Below are 22975 nucleotides of genomic sequence, written 5' to 3' on the forward strand. Positions count from 1 at the left end.
TTTCCTTGGTTCTTACAAACATGACTTCAGTGGAAGTGTATATATTAACACCAAAGGAAATAATTTGCCTTTTTTTTTTCTTCCAATCAGTCGTTGATGCTGTGGGTTTCTATAAGGAGAGTGTTGATGGTTATGCCAAATTTGTTCTAACATGATTTGACCTTTAGTAGCGGTTTAGTTCTGAGAAGGCAATGGCGACCCACTCCAGTACTCTTCCCTGGCAAATCCCATGAACCAAGGAGCCTGGTAGGCTGCAGTCCATGGGGTCGCTAGGAGTCGGACATGACGAGGCAACTTCACTTTCACTTTTCACTTTCATGCATTGGAGAAGGAAATGGCAACCCACTCCAGTGTCCTTGCCTGGAGAATCCCAGGGACGGAGGAGCCCAGTGGGCTGCCGTCTATGGGGTAGCCCAGAGTTGGACACGACTGAAGTGACTTAGCAGCAGCAACGGTTTAGTAACTGTGGAAAGAGTATAAGCTGTAGAATGTACCCAGGATTCAAATCCAGGCTTTGCCACTTAATGGCTATTTGATCTTGGGAGAATGATTTACATTCTCTTAGCTTGTCTCTTCTGTGAAATAGGGCTCAGTTGTGAGGAGAAAATGAAGCCATGTGAGGTGCCTGCTCAGAGCTGAGTGGTGGTGGTGGTTTAGTCGCTAAGTCGTGTCCGACTCTTGTGCCCCCATGGACTGTAGCCCACCAGGCTTCTCGGTCAGTGGAATTTTCCAGGCAAGAATACTGAAGCAGGTTGCCATTTCCTCCTCCAGGGGATCTTCCTGACGCAGGGATTGAACCAGCAGCTCCTGAGGCTCCTGCATTTCAGGGAGATTCTTTACTACTTGAGCCATCTGGGAGGAATTTAGATGGTATCTGCCCTTTCCTTAAAGCAATAGAGTATGCATACTGACTGGGGCCATATAGTCTGAAGGGGGTGAAACTTGGTTCTTGGGGGAGGGTAAAATAAATCTTACTCTATTTAATGAAACAAGTGTAAGATATATACGTAATACATAACCAGATAAACAGTGTGTCTGTAGTATTCAGATGTCATTAGGAAGGCAGATTAGGAAAATAATGTCTAAAAAGAATCCTTAGGGACATGACGAAAACACAGGGTTGATAAGCACTTCAGTAGAATTCTTTCTTTTTAGAGTTCTGCCTGCTAAGTAAGGAATCATTGGGTTTATAAAGTAGTATTAAGACACATCATTTTTCTTACTAGTATTTGGGTGGTCAGTTCTGAGCAGTTTATTATTTTGGCACCTGTTTAGTTTCCGACCCTGGGTCGGGAAGATCCCCTGGAGAAGGAAATGACAACCCACTCCAGTACTCTTGCCTGGAAAAATCCCTGGACAGAGGAGCCTTGTAGGCTACAGTCCATGGGGTCGCAAAGAGTTGGACATGACTCTGAGCGACTCATGAGCGACTTCACTTCACTTCTAGATTCGGACCAAATAATTAAGTGCTACCATATAATTTTTGATACGTTTTGATATTCTAGAATATTTGACAATTGATATCCTAGAGTATTTTATAAAATACTAAGTACATTTAAGATAATGTTGATAATAACTAAATGAAAGGTTACCACCGGAGAAGTAATCCAAGTAAAGTTCAATGATAAATTCAGCAGTCAGAACTTCTGACAGAGTTGTTAACATTCTGTATTTGGGGTTTCTTATTAATATTCAAAATTTTAAATTAAACTTCTGTGTTCACCCTTAAATATTGCCATATTCCGGTTGCACTGTATCATTAGTGAATGAAGTGTTTATGTGTAAGTAAATGTTCTAATTAACTGAAACGCTAAGTGGCTGAGGCTTTTTATATATTTTAGGCTTTGTTGTACACTTTAAACTTTATACTTTCACCAACTCCCTTGCAGATTCATATTCCTGTTTATGAATGTGGAAAGGGGTTAGAGCTCTGAGAGATTGTAGGTACAGAATGCTTAACTCACATTATCATAACCTCCATTCAAAGCTCAGATCCAACAGTATTGTCTTCTAGTAGAAATCAACTTTATAAAGTCTTGAGTATAAAAGCAGTACATATACCTTATCAAATTAGAAAATAATGAAACCACACACACAGAAAAACCATATTCCACAAACCAAAATAACTTTTATGTTCCTTCCATTCTTTGTTAACTTCCTGGATAGTGGTTATCATTCTTAACTTTTTATTTGAAACTTCTTATTGATAATAGGCACTTCAAAGGGTGTTCTTGAAAAATATGTTTCTGTGAAATGGTGGTTTGCTTGTGGCTATTTTGTGGGCTTCTGATATTTATTCTAAATCTCATCATTCCCCCCCAGCAAATTTCTGTTTTAAAAAGTCAACTTTGGAACAACAAAATACATTAATTACTTATCTTCAGTCTGCCTATTTACTTTACTCCCTAGCCCTTTCCATCTGCTTTTATTAGTTTTTACATAAATATAGAATATATTTTTATATTCTACTTTAAAAACATAAATATCTTTCAGTAACCATTTCTGTCGTTCTAGTCCATAGTTGCGTACTAGTTTACTTTAAACTGGATTGAGTCTTCATGTATATTTTGTTTAATATGCCCAGTATTGACTCATGCAGTTTTAAAGTCATTTTTGAATCAGTTCCTGTGTTTAAAAACTGGGAGAATTGACATTAGAAATTTGGATTTCTGGCTTCTCTTAAAATGCCATTTGTTCTTGAACCATTGGACCTATATTCTTCTGTGACAGCACTTGGCAATGGCTGTCGCATTTAGAGGGGCCATAGTCCCTCATTCCACATTGCTCCCTAAATGGTATATTATACTAGACTGCATTGCTTATTTAGAATATCTGCCTTACAATCTCTGTTTGAGGCTCATCCATATTAAAGCAAGCCTGGGTTGAACTCTCTGGTTTTCTGCTAATACTGTATCTTTTTATTTTACAGGAGAAGATGTATGGTCTTATGCAAAAGGTCTTCCTCACATGTTCCAGCAGGGTGGCGTATTCTACAATATTATGAAGAAAACCATGGGTATAGTTGCTTTCTGACTTTATTCTTGGATAATATCTCCACTCAAGCTATTATAAGGTTTTAAGAAAGTTCAGATAATATTCTTCTAAAATGATTTCCAATGTTACGGTATATATTCTTCTGTATCAGTCTGCCTAGTTAGAATGAATTATTATCCTGATATGATCAACTATGTTTTCTGCTATAATATTACTAAAAAATCTCCTATCACTTTCTTTTTCATATTTTCTCATTTAAATTGTAGAATTAGAGGCCAGTTTATTTATAGTGCTAGTGTCCATCCCAGAATCAGATAATGCAGCATTTTGTTGTTGTTGTTGTGTTGGACTGTGATACTATATACCTCAGTATTTTCTGAAGTCTAGGAAATAATTCACTTTACATTTAACTTCTTTTCACATTGTGTATGTATTGTTTATAAAGATATGTGCAAGTGTGTAACTTATCTTCAGAGTTTTAAGGTGTTAAGAGAGAGATTGCTAGTGTGTATGTTTAGACACCATACGTTTTTTCAAAGATTTAATGTGAATGCTTTTGGCTTCTGACTTTTATCAGTCTGGCTTTCTCACTTTGTTACCTACCTGACCTCTTTAGACCAAGTGCATAATCTCTATTTTATGTTTTTTCTTTCTCATGTACTTTTTTTTCCTTGTTAAAAAAACAAAACCCAATTTGGCTGTTGTAGAAATGTTCACACATATAAAAGTAGTAAGAATAATGTAATGAACCCCTATTTACCTACCACCCAGGTTCAGTAATTATCAGTACATTTTTATCCATCCCCTCTCAAATGGACTGTTTTAGAATAAATCTCAGACATAATTTCATCTGTAAGACTTCAGTATGTATTTCTAAAAGTAAGAACTCATTTTTTTTTTAACCTTAATACCATTATCACATCTAAAAGATATGAACAATAGTTTTTAAAATATCACCAGGCAGTATTTAAATTTCCTTGATTTTTGATTGTTTGAAAAAAAATGTTTTTTTTCTTTTGATTTATTGAATCAGGGACCAGAAAATGGCCAGTTGGCTTGCTTCTTTCCTCCCTCGCTCCCTCCCTTTCTTTGACAAGATAATTGAAACATAATTTGCATATAATAAAATTCATCCTTTTTAGGTATATGGGCATGTGAATTTTGACAAACATATGCAGTCATATAATCACTACTACACTTAATATATAGAATATTTCCACCATTCCAAAAAGTTGCCTTGTGCCCTTCTAATTAATCCCTTACCTCTATCCCTAGCCCTGACAGCCACTGATTTGATTTCTGTCCCTATTTGTTTTCCTTTTTCATATCACCATATAAATAGGGCCATATAGTTTAATCTTTTGTGTCTGGCTTTTTGATTGAACATGGGGGTTGGCAGGCTACTGCCTGTGGGCTATTTCAGGCTCACTGCCTGTTGTATATAAAGTTTATTAAAACACAGCCACTCTTATGCTTACATAGGACTGCTTTCACAGTGCACTGGCAGAGTTGAATAGTTGTGACAAAGACTATATGGTCTACAAAACCTAAAATATTTATCATCTTGCCTCTTTACAAAAAATTTTTGTTAATTTCAATTTTTAATGTAATGCTTGAGATCCATCTGTCTGGGTGCATGTATTAATAGGTTATTCATTTTTGTTTGTTTTTTTATTGCTGAGTAGTATTCCACTGTGTGTATATATCACATTTTAAAAATCCTATGACCAGTTGAAGGACATTTAGTTTGTTTTTAGTTTTGGGCTTCTGTGAAGAAAGCCACTAAAAACATTTGTGTACAGGTCTTTGTGTGAACAGATGTTTTCAGTTTTCTTTGATAAATACTAAATACCTAGGAGTGGGATTGCTGAGTCATGTGGTAAGTATATGCTCATCTTTATAAGAAATTTCCAGATCATTTTCCAAAGTGACTGGGTCATTTTGTATTCCTTCAGCACTTGGTAGTATTAGTGTTTATTTTTAAAACTATTCTAAAAGATTTATATTATTCTCTCATAATGGTTTTAATTTGCATTTCTCTAATAACTGATGATACTGAGCATCTTTTTGTGTACTTATTTGTACTGTGCTGTGCTTAGTCACTCTGTCATGTCCCACTCTTTGCAACCCCATGGGGATTATTCTCCAGGCAAGAATACTGGAGTAGGTTGCCATGCCGTCCTTCAGGGGATCTTCCAAACCCAGGTCTTCCACATTGCAGGTGGATTCTTTACTGTCTGAGCCACCAGGGAAGCCTGTGCTTATTTGCATCTTGTTATTTTTTGGCCTATTTTAAAATTGGTTTAAAATTTTTTTTAATTGAGTTTTGAGAGTTCTTTAGATATTCTGGGCACACATCATTTATCAGATAAGTATTTTGGATATATTTTCTCCCAGTTTATAACCTGTCTTTTCATTCTTTCAGCATTATCTTTTGAATATCAAAGGTTTATAATTTTGATAACCAATTTAACAGTCTTTTGTGATTCATACTTTTTGTGTCCTATCCAAGAGTCTTTGCCTAATCCAAAGTCACAGAAATTTTCTTCTGTATTTTCTTATCTAAGTTTTATAGTTTTAATTTATATGTAGGTATATGATCCATTTTGAATTGATTTTTTTAATATGTTGTAAGGTATGAGATGAGGTTCATTTTGTGTGTGTGTGTGTGTGTACATATCCAGTAGTTGCTCCAGCACCATTTATTGGAAAAGGTATACTTTATACATTGAATTATTGGAGGCTTGTATTCAAAAATCAATCGACCATGAATTAGACACTTGAAAAATCAATTGACCATGAATTAGACACTTGAAAAAGGTGAATTATATACAGCATATAATCAGTAAAGTTACTTTTAAAGCAATCAGTTGACCTTATTCATGTGAGTCTATTTCTACGATCTCTTTTCTATTTTGTTGATCTGTATGTCTCTCCTTCCACCAATACCACAGTCTTGATTACTGTATTTTGGGTTGAGAATGGATATTCTTGCCTTGTTTCTGGTCTAAGGGGGAAAGCATTCAAACCTGTAGGTGAAATGCCCTGATAAGTTTATTGATGATTTTATAGTATTGTAAATGGATGTTGAATATTATCGGATGCTCTTTCCCTGCATCTGTTGAAATAATATTTTAAGGCTTTTCTCTTTAGTTTGGTGGTAGTGTGAATTACATTGATTTATTTTTGAATGTTGAACCAACATCACATTCTGGATTCCAACTGCTAGTATTTTGTTGAGTGTTTTTGTGAGCATATTCATGAGGCATACTGGTATGTGGTTTTCTTGTCAGTTCAGTTCAGTTGCTCAGTTGTGTCCAACTCTTTGCAACCCCATGGACTGCAGCACGCCAGGCTTCCCTGTCCATCACCAGCTCCTGGGGCTTGCTTAAACTCAAGTCCATCGAGTTGGTGATGCCATCTAACCATCTCGTTTTCTTATTTTCTTGTAATGACTGTTTAATCAGGGTAATTTTGGCTTCAGAAAATAGAGTTGGGAAGTGTTATAGCTTTGATATTATTTTTTTCTTAAATGGTAGAATTCACCAGTGAAGCCATCTGTTCTTGGAATTTTCTTTATAGGATAGTTTTTAACTGTGAATTTAATTTTTTTAATAAAGTGCTCTTAAGGTTAATCCCTTTCTTGAGTAAGCTTTGTTAGTTTTGCCTGTAAGAAATCTGTCCATTTCATCTAAGTTAGTAGTCTTATTGGCATGAAGTTGTTTATAATACTGCCTTACTGTCTTTTTAATGTCTGTAAGGCCTATAGCTCTGTCATTTCTGATATTGGCAGTTTCTGCCTTTCTTCTTTTGCTGACCAGTCCAGCTAGTGATTTATCAGTTTATTGATCTTTTCAAAGAAACAACTTTGGTTTCATAGGTTTTCTCTGTATTTTCCTGATTTCATTTTCATTGATTTCTGCTGTTATGTATACCTTTTCCTTCCTTATGCTTGCTTTGGATTTAATTTGTACTTCCAAGCTTATTTAGATAGAAGCTTAGATTATTGATTATAAAATTTTTTTTCTACTATAAGCATTTAAAGCATTTTTTTTCTGCTATAAGCATTTAAAGCTATAGATTTCTCTTTCAGCATCCCCCTGCCTCCCCGCTTTTTTTCTGGCATCCTTTTCTTTTTAACTTTTCATCTGTCACTTCTTTCTACCTTTTGAAATATATTGATACCAGTTCATGTTTTTTTTAAGTTATTATTTAATTGTAACTGATCATAAGGCCCCCAGTAATTGGGGTCCTTATGCAGTGTCTTTCACAGAACTGAAAATAACTTCCCTCAGTTGGTTTTTGTGTAGGAGGGTTGTGGTGGGTGGTATAAGGATGATTATTCTCTTGATGGTTTTCTAAATAGTTTTTTGTTTTCAGTTTGAAATTATTTTTAAAATGTTAGCTGTGATGCTAAGACAATTTAATGAGGGAAAGAATAGTTTTATCAATAAATGGTGCTGAGACAGCTGAATATCCACATGTAAAGTAATGAAGTTTGACCTCTGCCTCACACCAAATACAAAATTAACTCAAAATGTGTAAAAAACTTGAGTATAAGTGCTAAAATTAGAAAGCTCTTAGAAGACAGAGGCATAAAACATCTTGCTTTTGGATTAGGCAAAATCTTAGATATGACACCAAAAATACAAGCAACAAAAGAAAAAAGTAGATAAAAAGCAAAGTTTTGTGCTGCAAAGAACACCAACAGGAAAGTGAAATAACCCACAGAGTGAGAGAAGATTTTGAATATTGTCTATCAGGTAATAGATTTGTATCCAAAATATAAAGAACTGAGCAGTAAAAAGACAGACAACCTGATTAAAAATGGGCAAAGACTCTGAATAGACATTATTCAGAGAAAATATATAAATGGCCAATAAGCACATGAACTGATGCTCAACATCATTAACCATAGGGAATTGCAAATCAAAGACACAATGAGCTAGTACTTTACACTCACTAGTAAGGCTGTGGACAAAAAGACAGATAATAAGATCTATTGGCAAGGAAATTGTGGTGAAAATGTAAAATGGTATAGTTGCTTGGGGAGAAAGTCTGGCAGTTTCTTCAAAAGATTTAAGATGGAGTTACTGTACAACCCAGCAATTCACTTTCACATGTGTACCAGAAAGAAATGAACACTGTCCACACAAAACTGGTACACAAATGTTTGTAATAGCATTATTCATAATAGTCAGAAGTGGAAAGCATGCAAATGTCTATCGGCTGATGACTAGATGAGTAAAATGTGGCATATATATACAATGAAATATTACTTGGCAATAGAAAGAATGAAGTATTGGTACAGTCTACATGGATGAACCTTAAAAATATGCTACATGAAACAAGCCAGAAACAAAAGGCCGTATACTGTATTATTTCACTTACACGAAAAGTCATATAAATGACAGAATAGGCCCACCTAGAGAACATACCAGTGGTTGCCTGGAGCCAGGAACGGGATGGGGGAAGGAAATGGGAGGCACTGCTAATGCGCTCAGGGTTTCTTTCTGGGATGATGAAAATATTCTAAAAGTGACTGTGGTGATGGTTACACAACTCTGAATATACTGAAAAAAAAAACATTCAACTGTACACTGCTGCTGCTGCTAAGTCGCTTCAGTCGTGTCCGACTCTGTGCGACCCCATAGACGGCAGCCCACCAGGCTCCTCCGTCTCTGGGATTCTCCAGGCAAGAACACTGGAGTGGGTTGCCATTTCCTTCTTCAATGCATGAAAGTGAAAAGTGAAAGTGAAGTCGCTCAGTCATGTCCGACTCTTAGCGACCCCTAAGACCTCTTAGGACTGCAGCCTACCAGGCTCCTCCATCCATGGGATTTTCCAGGCAAGAGTACTGGAGTGGGGTGCCATTGCCTTCTCCGCAACTGTACACTTAAAAATGGGTGAATTGTGTGTGGGTTAGATGTCAGCAGACTCATTATATTTTTCAAATCTTACCTGTGGTGGTTATTCTTATTAGGAGATAGTTTAGAGCTCTGGAGTAAGAACATCTAACGTCAAATTTTGGCTCTACTGCTTAGTCCAGTGTGATTTCTAAGCCTCAGTGTCTTTGTTTGTATAGTAGGTGTGATAATCTTTGGATTGTTACTAGGATAAAATGAGGTTGTGCACATAAAGCAGTTAGCCAACGGCCTGGTACCTAATAATTACTTAGCTAATCCCAGTTGTAATTTGCAGAATTATTTTTTGACCATCACATAGCCATTTGAAATGGGCCACCATCAGAAAATTATTTTACCTTTCAAATATAATTTCATCTGATATTTGTGGTAAAATGTTATCTGTATTTTTAGGACAGATTCATTTGGCAGATCATTTTCCTCATCCCGTGAACAAAGACTCAAAAGTGTAACATGCCCCCTCCTCACCCCCTACACATACACCCCCTACCCTCCAAAAACTAGAAAAGAGCATAATTTTCTTACTTTCAAATCCACTCTTAACAGATAGATGGTTATATTTATGTTTGAACAGACATATTGCCTAATATAACAAATCAGCTTTTAATATTCCTGGTGTTTATGTTTGGAAAGGTGTTTTTAAATTAATTTGCTTAAACCATAGTAAGTTTCCTTAAAGATGTTTATACAGAGATAAATGCAGAGATGAATGGCAAATTTAGTTTTAATACTTTTTTAGGTATCTAACCTTACAATGTTTAGTGCTTTGTTTGGATTTTATAAAAATGCAATTATGCTGTGTACATTCTCTCTGTGACTTTCTCTTATGCAGCTCTTTTTTCAGATTCATTCAAATTCATGGGCTCAACTAGTTTGTTCATTTTCACTGCTGCACAGTATTCTATTATCATTTTAATATAATTCATCCATTGTTCTGATTCACTTTACGTAGTCTCCAGTTTTTTGATGTAAGAAAGAATGTAGCTATAAATATACATGTCTGTTGGTATATATGTCCAGTGGAAATGTGGATATTATATATATATATATAGAAATTTTAATATACCTTGATTCTTAAAATTCAGAGGACTGTGTAAGTTATGTACAGCTTAAATGATTATGTTTAATCACAACACAGTATTTGCATTGATTTTTTGATATATATTTTAAAGTTTTTAAACAGTTTAAGAAGGCTAGAAATATAAAAATGGGGAACATGACGTAAAACTGCTAAATATTCCTCTTATACATTTTTGGGCATGATTGTAATTACAGTACTTTCCTTTTTTACCATCATGCATGTTTTATTGTCTATCTGAGGCATCATAGGTTACTTATTTATATCAGTATTAGTAGCTGCATATTACTTTTGTTAGGTAGATAGACTGCAGTTCTCTTAACCCCTCTCTTCTTGTTGAAAGCTTAGATTGTTTCCATTGTTTCATTGTTAAGTAATACTGTGATAAATGTGTTGGTGCTATGATTCTCTCCAGGAATAGCCAAGGGAAAGCTTCACAGTAGAAACCTGGAAGCAATTACAAAACCTTTTGATCTAAGAGAAATTAAAACTGTTGACTGCCTGATGTATATTATATTAGGCACTGTGGTATGTGCTTTGCATGAGTTATATAATCCTCAAGTAATTAGTGAATTAACTACTGTCAGAGGAAAACAACAGAATGGGAAAGACTAGAGATCTCTTCAAGAAAATTAGAGATACCAAGGGAACATTTCATGCAAAGATGGGCTCGATAAAGGACAGAAATGCTATGGACCTAACAGAAGCAGAAGATATTAAGAAGAGGTGGCAAGAATATACAGAAGAACTGTACAAAAAAGATCTTCCCGACCAAGATAATCATGATGGTGTGATCACTCGCCTAGAGCCAGACATCCTGGAGTGTGAAGTCAAGTGGGCCTTAGAAAGCATCACTATGAACAAAGCTAGTGGAGGTGATGGAATTCCAGTTGAGCTATTCCAAATCCTGAAAGATGATGCTGTGAAAGTGCTGCACTCAATATGCCAGCAAATTTGGAAAACTCAGCAGTGGCCACAGGACTGGAAAAGGTCAGTTTTCATTCCAATCCCAAAGAAAGGCAATGCCAAAGAATGCTCAAACTACTGCACAATTGCACTCATCTCGCACGCTAGTAAAGTAATGCTCAAAATTCTCCAAGCCAGGCTTCAGCAGTACATGAACCATGAACTTCCAGATGTTCACGCTGATTTTAGAAAAGGCAGAGGAACCAGAGATCAAATTGCCAGCATCTGCTGGATCATGGAAAAAAGCAAGAGAGTTCCAGAAAACCATCTATTTCTGCTTTATTGACTATGGCAAAGCCTTTGACTGTGTGGATCACAATAAACTGTGGAAAATTCTTCAAGAGATGGGCATACCAGACCACCTGACCTGCCTCTTGAGAAACCTATATGCAGGTCAGGAAGCAACAGTTAGAACTGGACATGGAACAACAGACTGGTTGCAAATAGGCAAAGGAGTACGTCAAGGCTGTATATTGTCACCCTGCTTATTTAACTTATATGCAGAGTATATCATGAGAAACGCTGGGCTGGAAGAAGCACAAGCTGGAATCAAGATTGCCAGGAGAAATATCAATAACCTCAGATATGCAGATGACACCGCCCTTATAGCAGAAAGTGAAGAGGAACTAAAGAGCCTCTTGATGAAGGTGAAAGAGGAGAGTGAAGAAGTTGACTTAAAGCTCAACATTCAGAAAACGAAGATCATGGCATCTGGTCCCATCACTTCATGGGAAATAGATGGGGAAACAGTGTCAGACTTTATTTTGGGGGGCTCCAAAATCAGTGCAGATGGTGACTGCAGCCATGAAATTAAAAGACACTTACTCCTTGGAAGGAAAGTTATGACCAACCTAGACAGCATATTAAAAAGCAGAGACATTACTTTGCCAACAAAATTCCATCTAGTCAAGGCCATGGTTTTTCCAGTGGTCATGTATGGCTGTGAGAGTTGGACTGTGAAGAAAGGTGAGCGCTGAAGAATTGATGCTTTTGAACTGTGGTGTTGGAGAAGACTCTTGAGAGTCCCTTGGACTACAAGGAGATCCAACCAGTCCATTCTAAAGGAGATCAGCCCTGGGTTTTCTTTGGAAGGAATGATGCTAAAGCTGAAACTCTAATACTTTGGCCACCTCATGCGAAGAGTTGACTCACTGGAAAAGACTCTGATGCTGGGGAGGATTGAGGGCAGGAGGAGAAGGGGACCACACAGGATGAGATGGCTGGATGGCATCACCGACTCGATGGACGTGAGTCTGAGTGAACTCTGGGAGTTGGTGATGGACAGGGAGGCCTGGCGTGCTGCGATTCATGGGGTCGAAAAGAGTCGGACACGACTGAGCAACTGAACTGAAGTACTGTCATTGTTACACTTACCTGATTGTGTTATAATTATCTATTTATATCCATCTCCTAAGAATTATATTTTATTTTTTAATCTTCGGGTCTACTTTAGTTCCTGGCACATAGTGAGACTCAGTAGCTGTTCTCTGTTGAAATAACTGTGTAAAACCTTTGCCCCGGGGAATCCCTGGCCTTACCATTTCAAAGTCTGTCTTCTTTGCTACCTTTGTTTCCTAGGCCATGGTTTACAGATCTCTGAGGTAGGGGATTGGTAGAAGGTAAAACTCATTTCAGGGTTGTACTCTGAAAGGTACGATTTAGACATCTCTGATTTTAAAGTTTGTCCATCTATTTTTGTCAGTTCTTTCTGCCAAAAATGTTGTACTGCTAAGAGGAAATCCGCGTTGGATCTTTAACTTACCGCCAAAATGAATGTTTATTTGAACTTACTCTCATTCTGTAGCTTTTTTCAGAAAGGAAGAAACTATTCTTAATACTTCTAAGACTACCTAATGCCCACAAAGCATTCCAGATATCACTCATCCTTCCCCTCTCTGAATTTCCATAGTACTTGCTAACAGTCCTTCATTTTAAACTAGTTTGCTTTTGGCTTTATATTTTGCTATAAACATACCCATATGTTATTATAAATTCTCTTTCATTTTTTTAAACATAGAAAAATCTATGGTTTCATAAAATTTGAAAAGTCTGATTTTTGCATATTTGGAGTAAACTTACAGTGTACAAACTTAACATGTAAAAAGATATTGGATAGCTTAAAACACACATGCAGTTTTTTTATGCCCAGGCTGGAAAAAGTGTAAACATTTGAAGTACCACTTAGTGAGACCAAACTCTTCAGCTGGAAAATGAAGGGAAGCCTGCTTTAAAGTTCTTACCCTCTACTGCTGCATCAGTTGACTATGAGAAAGCATATCACACTGGGCCATTTGAGGTGTATTGACAACTCACTCTTATTTTGGTGGTTCTCATCTGCCAGAGAAGAATAAGAGTTGTAACATGAATACAAAGAAGATATTATTAATTTATTGTGACCAGATGTCAGTTCTTGCAGTTATACTTAAGTCTTTGCAATTATACTTAAGCCTTAATGTTAACTTTCCTAAATGTGCCCCCATATTGACTACTTTAATTATGGAATATCTTATTTTGAAAGTTCATACTTTTTATATTTGTGAAAAACACATATATACACACAGTTTTTATCCTGGTATTCTGTAATTTAATAAAATTACTATGATTTTTAATTCAGTATTATGCAACATGTGTATGTATACAACACTTTGCCCTTACAGGAATTTTTAAAGTTTATAATTTGAATTTTATTAAATGAAAGTCCATTTTCTTACTGCTTTACTCTAAGCAAATGCTTTACTAACACTAGTGCTAGTTTTTTTTTTTTTAATTAAACTCAGCTGTTTGTTTCAAGACTAACTTTCCTAACTTTGTAATAGGTTAATGATATATATATTTCAAACCCTCTGGGGAACTACTTTAAGGTTTATGGTGGTATTTCTTTTTTTTTTTGTAATGTATTAAATTATGTTAATAAGTATAATAAATTATTTGCTAATTAATTTTGTTTTGACAGCTGTTACCTGTAAATTATTATTGGAGGTTTACTCTTTCAATTATAATTGTCTTTACTCCACCTTTAAAGTAAGATTTTAATGTGTTAAATTCTTTTTCCTTTCTTAAGGTATGGCTGATGGCAAGCATTGTACTTTCCCACATCTGCCTGGCAAAACCTTTGTCTATAATGCTTCTGAAGATAGACTGGAGTTGTGTGTGGACGCTGCAGGACATTTTCCCATCGGTCCTGATGTTGAAGATTTAGTTAAAGAGGCTGTAAGTCAGGTTCGAGCAGAGGCTACTACAAGAAGTAGGGAATCAAGCCCCTCACATGGGTTATTAAAACTAGGTAGTGGTGGAGTAGTGAAAAAGAAATCTGAGCAACTTCACAATGTAACGGCCTTTCAGGGGAAAGGGCATTCTCTAGGAACTGCATCCAGTACCCCACATCTTGACCCAAGAGCCAGGGAGACTCCAGTTGTAAGGAAGCATACGACAGGGACAGACTTTAGTAGTAGTTCCATTAAAACAGAGCCTTCTGTATTCACTGCTGCTCCTAGTAACAGTGAGCTTATTCGAATAGCTCCTGGAGTAGTTACAACGAGAGACAGCAGGCAGCTTGATCCTGATATGGTTGAGGCCCAGCGGAAAAAATTGCAGGAAATGGTGTCTTCTATTCAGGCGTCGATGGACAAGCACTTGCGGGATCAAAGTACAGAGCAGTCACCATCTGATCCTCCTCAAAGGAAAGTGGAAGCTGTGAGTTCTTCTGTGAAGTCTGGGAGTCTTCAGACTGGCTCACCTGAATCTTTTTCTCCAACTGGTGACACTGAAAATCTGAATATAGAAACAGCCGATGGCTGTGTGGCAGAGGCACTGGAAGCAGCATTTGCTGAAAGGTCAGAAGCACAAAAGGGAAGTTCCGTGGAGGAGCCCGAAGAGATGGATAGTCAAGATGCTGAGATGACAAACACAACTGAGCCAATGGATCACTCTTGATTTAATTAGAGGCTAATAAAGGCAGAATGTTTATTGTGAATATGTAATATTTGTTGGCTGGGCCACATAACTTGATTAGTCATTACAAAATCTTGTACGTATATAATTCAAAGATTATATCTAGTTATTCAGTGCATGATAGCAAGTGTGTGATTGGCAATAGCTTTTAATATACTGCTGCCCAGGCTGGCTCTGAATTCCTGTAAAATAGTTATTAGATCTGCTAAAATGAGTTACTTCCATATATGTGGTTCATTGGAAGTTCTTTGTAATTTTAATTCCATGAAAGTCTTAATGTTGCAAACATGAAGATTCTCTTGCTATATCTGTTTGATTTCTCAAAAGGCTAGAACTGGGGGAAGATAAGATTTTGCTAATGTTGATGTCATCAGGATAACCATTCCACATACTTACTAGCGTGTCAAAGGATTTATGTAAATTTGAAGGTTATCTGAACTAAATTGTATCTTGAAATTCATAAAGGATATGTTAGACACTGGGATCCTGACATTTCTGTGAACGTAAACACATTCATAGAGATATGTATTCTTCGTGAAAATATCTTGAGAATATAGTGTAATGATATATAACATTTTGCTGATTTGAGCAAGCTTGGGGTAAAGTATCTATTCTAGAATGATAAAGTCAATGTGATTCAGTAATGTTGCTGTCTGAGCCAACACAGCCAATTGTGTGCTCTGGTGTTGATAATATGTTACCATTATTTTGAATCCTGGCCTGGTCAAGTACCACCAAATTTTTGTTCTTTAATCTTGCAGAAAAGTTGATTGCAAAGTGTGGTAGAAAAATAATTAAAAAAATAATGGTAGCAGTAGTTAATCTCTAATTTTCAGAGTTTGTCAGATTCACAGAGAATTTATAAATAAGAATTTATCTTTATGAATGGGTTACATTGTTCTACAATTTTGATCAATGGTATTTAAGTTTGTATATGCTAAATGTCTTTGAGCCCCTCTGAACCAAAAATGTTTCCTTTTTTTTTTCTTAGAATCCATTATATTTTCTTCATTTGTTAGCTTCACTTGGATTTGGATGCAAACTTCACTGCATCATACCCTGATCAACTGGGCATTTGCTTAAATAGTGTATTCATCAAACCTTTAGTGCCTGTTTCCTCAAGAAGCAGCTTTCATGTTTACTCCTTAAAGAATGTTTATCCTGAGATTGGCATCACACTATTTTAACCTATTCTGCAAATCTGTATTCTGAAATGTACACGTTAATCCATCTTTTTCCTCTGTTCACTGAAATTAAGTTGAATTTGAATGGATGAAAGACAAAATGTATGTTAATACAATCTCTTATCTAGAGCATTCAAAGCCTGGCTGTCTCTGTTTGCTCGTGTGATAGATGCAGGACCGTTTGCATTTTAAGAAAATGTACATCAGAAAGTATGTTATCGGGTGTTTAAAAATCTCAGCAAATTGACTCATAAGGAATATAGACAGTACTTGTGTTTCCAAATAAGGGAGGTTTTGGTTTCTTTCTATGAAAGTGTCTCTGCCTGAATCACTTATTAAACAAACTACTCCGTTTTGAATAGGGAAAGAATGGAAACCTTAGACATTTTGCAGGTGATATCTGAGCAAGATACACATTTGGGTTTTATCACATTATCACCTGTTTAAAATCACATTTTATCTCCATTCTTCTAAATTTACTTTCAAATACCTTTCTCTATGTCTATAAATAGAAGGAAATTTTAGAACTTTTATATTGTGTATTAGTTTTACAGTAAGAACTGTGGCTCCCAAATAGTATTTCCCATTTAGTTAATTCAGGTGACTTCTCTGTATTAAATTTAAAAATTACAGATATCACTAACCACTATAATTATTTTTGGCTTTTTCAGCCACTGAACACCCCCCCCCCCTTTTTTTTAGTTTAAATACAGGAAAACTTTCACAAACAAATGCATTGCTTCCAGGTAAACGATATAATCACCTTTTCTTTAACAAATATTTTCTTCACCTGTGGCTCAGTATGTTTGATAACTGACAAATACATTTCATAGCTTAAAGTAAAAACATCAGCTACACATTTTATCTCCCTATTAAGTCTCCCTTTAGTCAAGTTAGAATGTACCTGTGGATAGTAGAAGGCAGGCTCAATCTCTGACAACAGTATTAATTTCTCTTGCTACGGCAGTGCTGTTTAGAAGCTGGTTTAGGTGTGAATATTTTAATAATAGTTTGGGTTCTCCCTTGATAAAGAATAAAAGGCTTGATGCTGAGAATGGTCAGGTTTCTTGACATTATTTTAAATCAACTGAAATACGGTTGCAGGAATTAATGGATTTGAGAAGTGGGCCAGGAATCTTCACAAAAAAGTCTTAGAATTTCTTTAAGTTCTAGACTATCATTATTTGTCCTTCCATATGGTTACCATCATCAAATACATAAATTACAGGAATGATTTTTAGAACTACCTTTTGTGATTGCCACAACTTTGAGTCTAAACTGGGGATCATAAATTAGTTAAAATATTTTCTTAGCTCTCCATTAAACATAATAACTCTAATTCAGTCCTATAGTTAAATTACATTTGCAGTGTTTAACTGAAAGTTGAAGCGTAGTTAGTCATACCAAGATTGCATTGATGACCCGCGGTCCAGGTAGAGTTGAAGATGATGTGTCTCTAGAATACTGGTGTTAGAAACTGGTTGAAATCGAAGAAAACAAGATACTGTCAAATATTATGAGCTAGAATATAATGAACACCCAGGGAAGGGCTACTCAGGAACTAAAGAGCAAGTCTAAGGCCCATTTCCCCTCCTTTCACTGTATTTAAGGTATTTTATTGGAAAAGTTAAGCTAAAGATCTGAGACATTTAGCAAGTGCTATTGACTGAAATTTGCTTTAAATCTTCTGATGAGTTTTAGTTTGGTTTTTTGCAATCAAGTCTACTGCTTGCAATTAAGATGTCAATCTGAAATGCATCTATGGTTCCTAGCCACACAGGTCCTCGTTGCCATTATTTTTAAGAATCTAACTTTATTGGAAATTAGCAAACTTTTGCATATGATCTATTACCTCAGGGAAGATCACTTGCTAGCAACTCACTACTAATGACAGGTTTTTGAGAATTGTACTGACATCACTTGTTAGCTACTAAATGCAGAATTTATAACAGTATTATTTTATGTAGTTAACTACTAACTGGCTGCTAGTGAACATTTCTCTAAAAAATTTAGACCTCACTAATAACTAACCTTTAGGTATGAAATAAACTTGTAATTTCTGTCTTTAAGCTTTGGTCAATACAGTGACAATATAAAATGTTTATTTCAGAATATCAGTACCATTTTATTTTTCAACAAGAATTTTAATTGGGTCCATACATAAAATACCACAGAGCAGACTTTTAAGATTCATGGTTCTCAGAACAAAGTTTCCATATTAAGATTTTCATAAAAGCTTTTGCAGAACTGAATTAAACTCCATTCATCATTTAATATGACTTTAAAATCACCTTTTATAAGAGTAACAGATACATACTCTAAGCTGGGGTATAGATATATCCTACATGTCAAGGTTATCATGTAATTTAACAAAATCGCACAACCTCAGGCTCTTCACAATATAATTTTTCAAACCAGAAGTATTCATTTGAAAACACCACAGTAGAATGTTTACTTAACAAAAGGGGAGCTATATTACCAATGTAAGATTTATAGTTAATTGTAAGTTCTGCCATTCTTAATAATTCTTTGAGATGCTAAGTGTTTCAATTCATATTTAATGATACTTAAATCGTGGGAATTTTAACATTTGTTCCAAAATAGCAGAAATTGTAAAAATTGTGAATTATTGGAGAAAATGCCATTACTTGTATATCTGACATTTAATTTTTTTAAATTATGGAATCTACATGCTTTTGTAGTATAATATTAATACGATGATTATTCTCTTGTAAAAGAAAAGGAAAACTAGTAAAAAGTTTTAGTTGATGTTATGTGCTTGTGAGTATCAATTACTTAGTATTTGAAATTTTAAGGTATTGCATACTTTTCTTTAGAATGCACAAGTCCCTTCCTGAGCTTTTATGCCTGTGGTAGAGCAGTAAAAGCCTGAAAAGGTTGTCAGTATTTTTAGGTTCATTTGACTTTGAGAATTAGTGCCAAGAGCTGGAGGATCTGCTTTTTGGAGGGAAATGTTATTTAGAATATGTAAAAATAAGTGTAATAGTGTAAATATTTAGAAAAAATTAAGTAGCAAGTGCTTTAACTGCTGAATAAAATAGTATAGATGTTCTACCATCCCTAAGGCACTGGCTGTTATCCATTATTTTCTGATTTTGTGATTGCTGTATATATTACACTTGAGTAATAATTGGTGATAGTGTATCATATCTATATAGAGTTCTACAACACACCTCACTGTACAGTATTTGAAAATTTTATATCAGTAATAAAACTGTAAGTTAATACATACTGATTTCCCCCTCAACTTCTCCATATTAACCTTTTATTCTTTAGTTTCCTGGAATCATACCTAATTATTAAAATGCATGAAAATATAGTTCAGTTTTATAAAGGAATTCTTAGTATAATAAAGTTTTTTTTTTTAAAAACTTCCTTCAGTGGAATATTATATAGAGACAGTGGTTTCTCCCCTTAATGCAGATTTCAGTGCAAATGAAATGGATCTAATTAGAAAAGAGCAAGCCAAGTTTCCTTAGACATATTACATAATTAGGTCATGTGATGCTTACTGAATCACATGATTAACAAATCACATGATTTAACAAATCACATTTGTTAAAGATGTTCTAGTAGAGAACTTGTTTTTGTGTTTTTTAATGCTATAGATAATGAAGGAAAATATAGAACATAGTATTAAATAACACTTGTATAGCTTAATAATCAACACAACTGATATTTTAAAGTTGAAGGTATATGCTTAATGTCCATTTTGTTAGACTGCTAACTTAGTAGTCAGTGAATAGCCTTATAGATCTGAGCCCTGGCATCTCTTTACTGTGTGACCCTTGTGCTTCAGTTTCATCTCTGGGATGATGATAATAACACCTGCTTCTGGAGTTTTTGTGAGGATAAAACCAGTGAACACATATCAGATGATTAGAACAGTGCTTGACATACTAAGGGCTTCCCTGGTGGCTCAGCTGGTGAAGAGTCTGCCTGCAATGTGGGAGACCTGGGTTTGATCCCTGGGTTGGGAAGATTCTCTGGAGAAGGAAATGGCCACCCACTTCAGTATTCTGGCCTGGAGAATTCCAAGGACTGTATAGTCCATGGGGTTGCAGAGTTGGGCACAACTGAGTGACTTTCACTGGTGTAACTATTACTGTTATTTACTCATCAATGTAACGAGCTCAGTTGCCATTTAAATGGGATAAATCATACCTAGGGCTTCCCTGATGGCTCAGACAGTAAAGAGTCTGCCTGCAATTCGGGAGACCCAAGTTTGATCCCTGGGTTGGGAAGATCTGGAGAAGGAAATGGCAACCCACCCCAGTACTCTTGTCTGGAAAATGCCATGGACAGCAGAGCCTGGTAGGCTACAGTCCATGGGGTCACAAAAGAGTCGGACATGACTGAGTGAATTCACTTTCGGGGCATAACATTATGTTAAGCTTTTCTTTATTTGTGGTATATAATTAATGAGCTAAAAACTGAATGGTTATGCGTTTCAGTTTTTAGGCAAGAGCTTTATGACCACACGCAACATTGGAAATCTGAACTGACAGTCTTGTGCTCTGTGACTAATACATTCTGACCTAAGGCCAGTCGTGGAGCCTCTGAAGACCTCCATTCTACTACAAGCTGTTAACAGTTGTTACTGTCTTGTTCTGGTGACTGTGTCATCGTGGTCTCACTCGCTGGCGGCATATGCTGATGACACAAATGACATGGGTATGAGCCCATCCCTTCCAAAGTTTCAAGCAAAAGGGAGTAACGACGTCAAATCCTGTAGAAAGTTCAGGCAAAACAGATTTCTTTCTTCAAGTGTCCATTGGTTTTAATAGGGGTTGGTGACTTTTACAGCCACAATTTCAATGGTGTGATGGTGGTAAAGGTTAGATTGTGAAAAGACTTAAGACTAATTGGGTAGTCGAGACACGTTTTAAGAAATATGAGCTTCCCTCCCCGCCATAAAATGTTTGAAAGGAAAGAACAAAAATACTGCAGATACAAGAGGAATATGAATGGATTTCAGATAATATTTAGATAAATATTTTCAACCCTCCTGGAGCCAGTATCCCCCTTTTATAATAATATATTCTAGTCCTTATATCCTACTGAAATAAAATTCAGATAATTTTAAAAGCCAATTGAGTGCTCTACCTATGAGAAACAAGAGATTTATAATAAAACCTCTCTGAAGCACAACTAATCCAACTGATACATATGTAGACAATAGCTGCAAATAGATACCGGTGGGCTGTATTAGTGTCTTAAAATCTTGAGTGTCTTAATACCTTCACTGGTGTGATTTTCTAAAACAGGCAAACAACTCTTAAGTCTGAATAAAGTAAAATACAGTCTTGCCCTGGTTTACATAGTAGTTGCGCTTCTGGGTATAGTCGGTGTATTTTAAAAGAGTGCAAAATCCCCCCATACTTTGAATACTTGGGTTTATAAGTAAAAAGGAGTTGGTTCCAGGCTTAAATAATTATCAGGTTTTTCACTTAACTGCCTGTTTGAACTTTGACCGGAACTCAACATAGTTTTTCCTTGTTCACTCTCATTTTTCTGTTTCTAGGCCTGGCAGTCACAACTTTCAATCACCACAGACTTCCCAAAATTTTCTAAATTGACTTCCCTTTGGGAAGTACCCTCTCCCTTATCTTGGATTCCTAACTTTGGTTTAAAATCCTCAGCTAGTAGGCTCATTTGCTGTAAGTCAGGGCTAAAATTTACACACTGTGAAAGATTACTTTTTGAAGAGAAAGCAACATTTTTATTATGCCAGGTCAAAAATGTTGAAAATTTCAGAGCAGGTAGTTTCCTATTTCTCTTATTTTATTACTGCTGCTGTAACAAATCACCACAAATTTAGTGGCTTAAAACAATACAAACTTAGTATTCTAAGGTTCTAGAGATCAGAGGTACAGACAGCATGTCCCTGGACTAAGATCAAGGTGTTAGCAGGGCTGTGTTCCTTTCCGGAGCCTCGAGGAGAATCCGTTTCCCTGACTTCCTACTTCCTAGAAGCTGTTTGCATTCCTGGGCTCATGACCCTTTTCTTCATTTTTAAAGCTAACAGTGTAACATCTTCCATTTCTCAGACTCTTCTGCTTACATCCTCCACTCTTAAAGGACATTTGTGATTACACTAGGTCCATGTAGATATTCCAAACTGTCAAGATCTTTAATTATATCTGCAAAGTCTCTTTTGCCATTAAGGTAATATGCTCACAGGTTCTGGGAGTTAGGAAGTGGACATATTTGGGGGGTTCAGTTCAGTCACTCAGTCGTGTCTGACTCTTTGCGACCCCATCGACCACAGCATGCCAGGCCTCCCTGTCCATCACCAACTCCCGGAGTCCACCCAAACCCATGTCCATCAAGTCGGTGATGCCATCCAACCATTTCCCTCTCTGTTGTCCCCTTCTCCTCCTGCCCTCAATCTTTCCCAGCATCAGGGTCTTTTCAAATGAGTCAGCTCTTCGCATCAGGTGGCCAAAGTATTGGGAGTTTCAACTTCAACATCGGTCCTTCCAATGAACACCCAGGACTGATATCCTTTAGGATGGACTGGTTGGATCTCCTTGCAGTCCAAGGGACTCTCAAGAGTCTTCTCCAACACCACAGTCCAAAAGCATCAATTCTTTGGCGGGGGGCGAGGAAGGGTAGGGGGGGCATTATTCTATCTACCAGAAAAGGATAGAAGCAAGGAAGACAGAGTTGAAACTGGGATACTTTAAAATGTTTTTTTTCTTATAGTATTTCTTTCTTGCAGTTCAACCACCCTTATTTTTTGCCTTTAAAAGCCAAACTAAGAATTCTCTAGCTGCTTATGTTAGTATGGTTTCTATTTGTAACTTCCATTAAATTTAAAATAGCACCCTAAATATACAGTAGAGATTTGTAAT

The 22975-nt window shown here is 36.1% G+C and overlaps 1 protein-coding gene across 1 annotated transcript in view; it reads left to right on the forward strand.

Annotated features, from left to right (window-relative positions):
* Positions 1-18866, forward strand: part of VCPIP1 (valosin containing protein interacting protein 1) — a 28429-nt gene extending 9563 nt beyond the window's left edge. Inside the window, exons 2-3 of the mRNA XM_014477354.2 lie at positions 2930-3016; positions 14024-18866. Coding sequence (XP_014332840.2) covers positions 2930-3016; positions 14024-14895 — 959 coding nt within the window. The 3' untranslated portion in view covers positions 14896-18866. The remainder of the gene's footprint in view (positions 1-2929; positions 3017-14023) is intronic.
* Positions 18867-22975: the final 4109 nt, after the last annotated feature.

This window comes from Bos mutus, chromosome 14, assembly GCF_027580195.1.
Source record: "Bos mutus isolate GX-2022 chromosome 14, NWIPB_WYAK_1.1, whole genome shotgun sequence".
NCBI lineage: Eukaryota > Metazoa > Chordata > Mammalia > Artiodactyla > Bovidae > Bos > Bos mutus.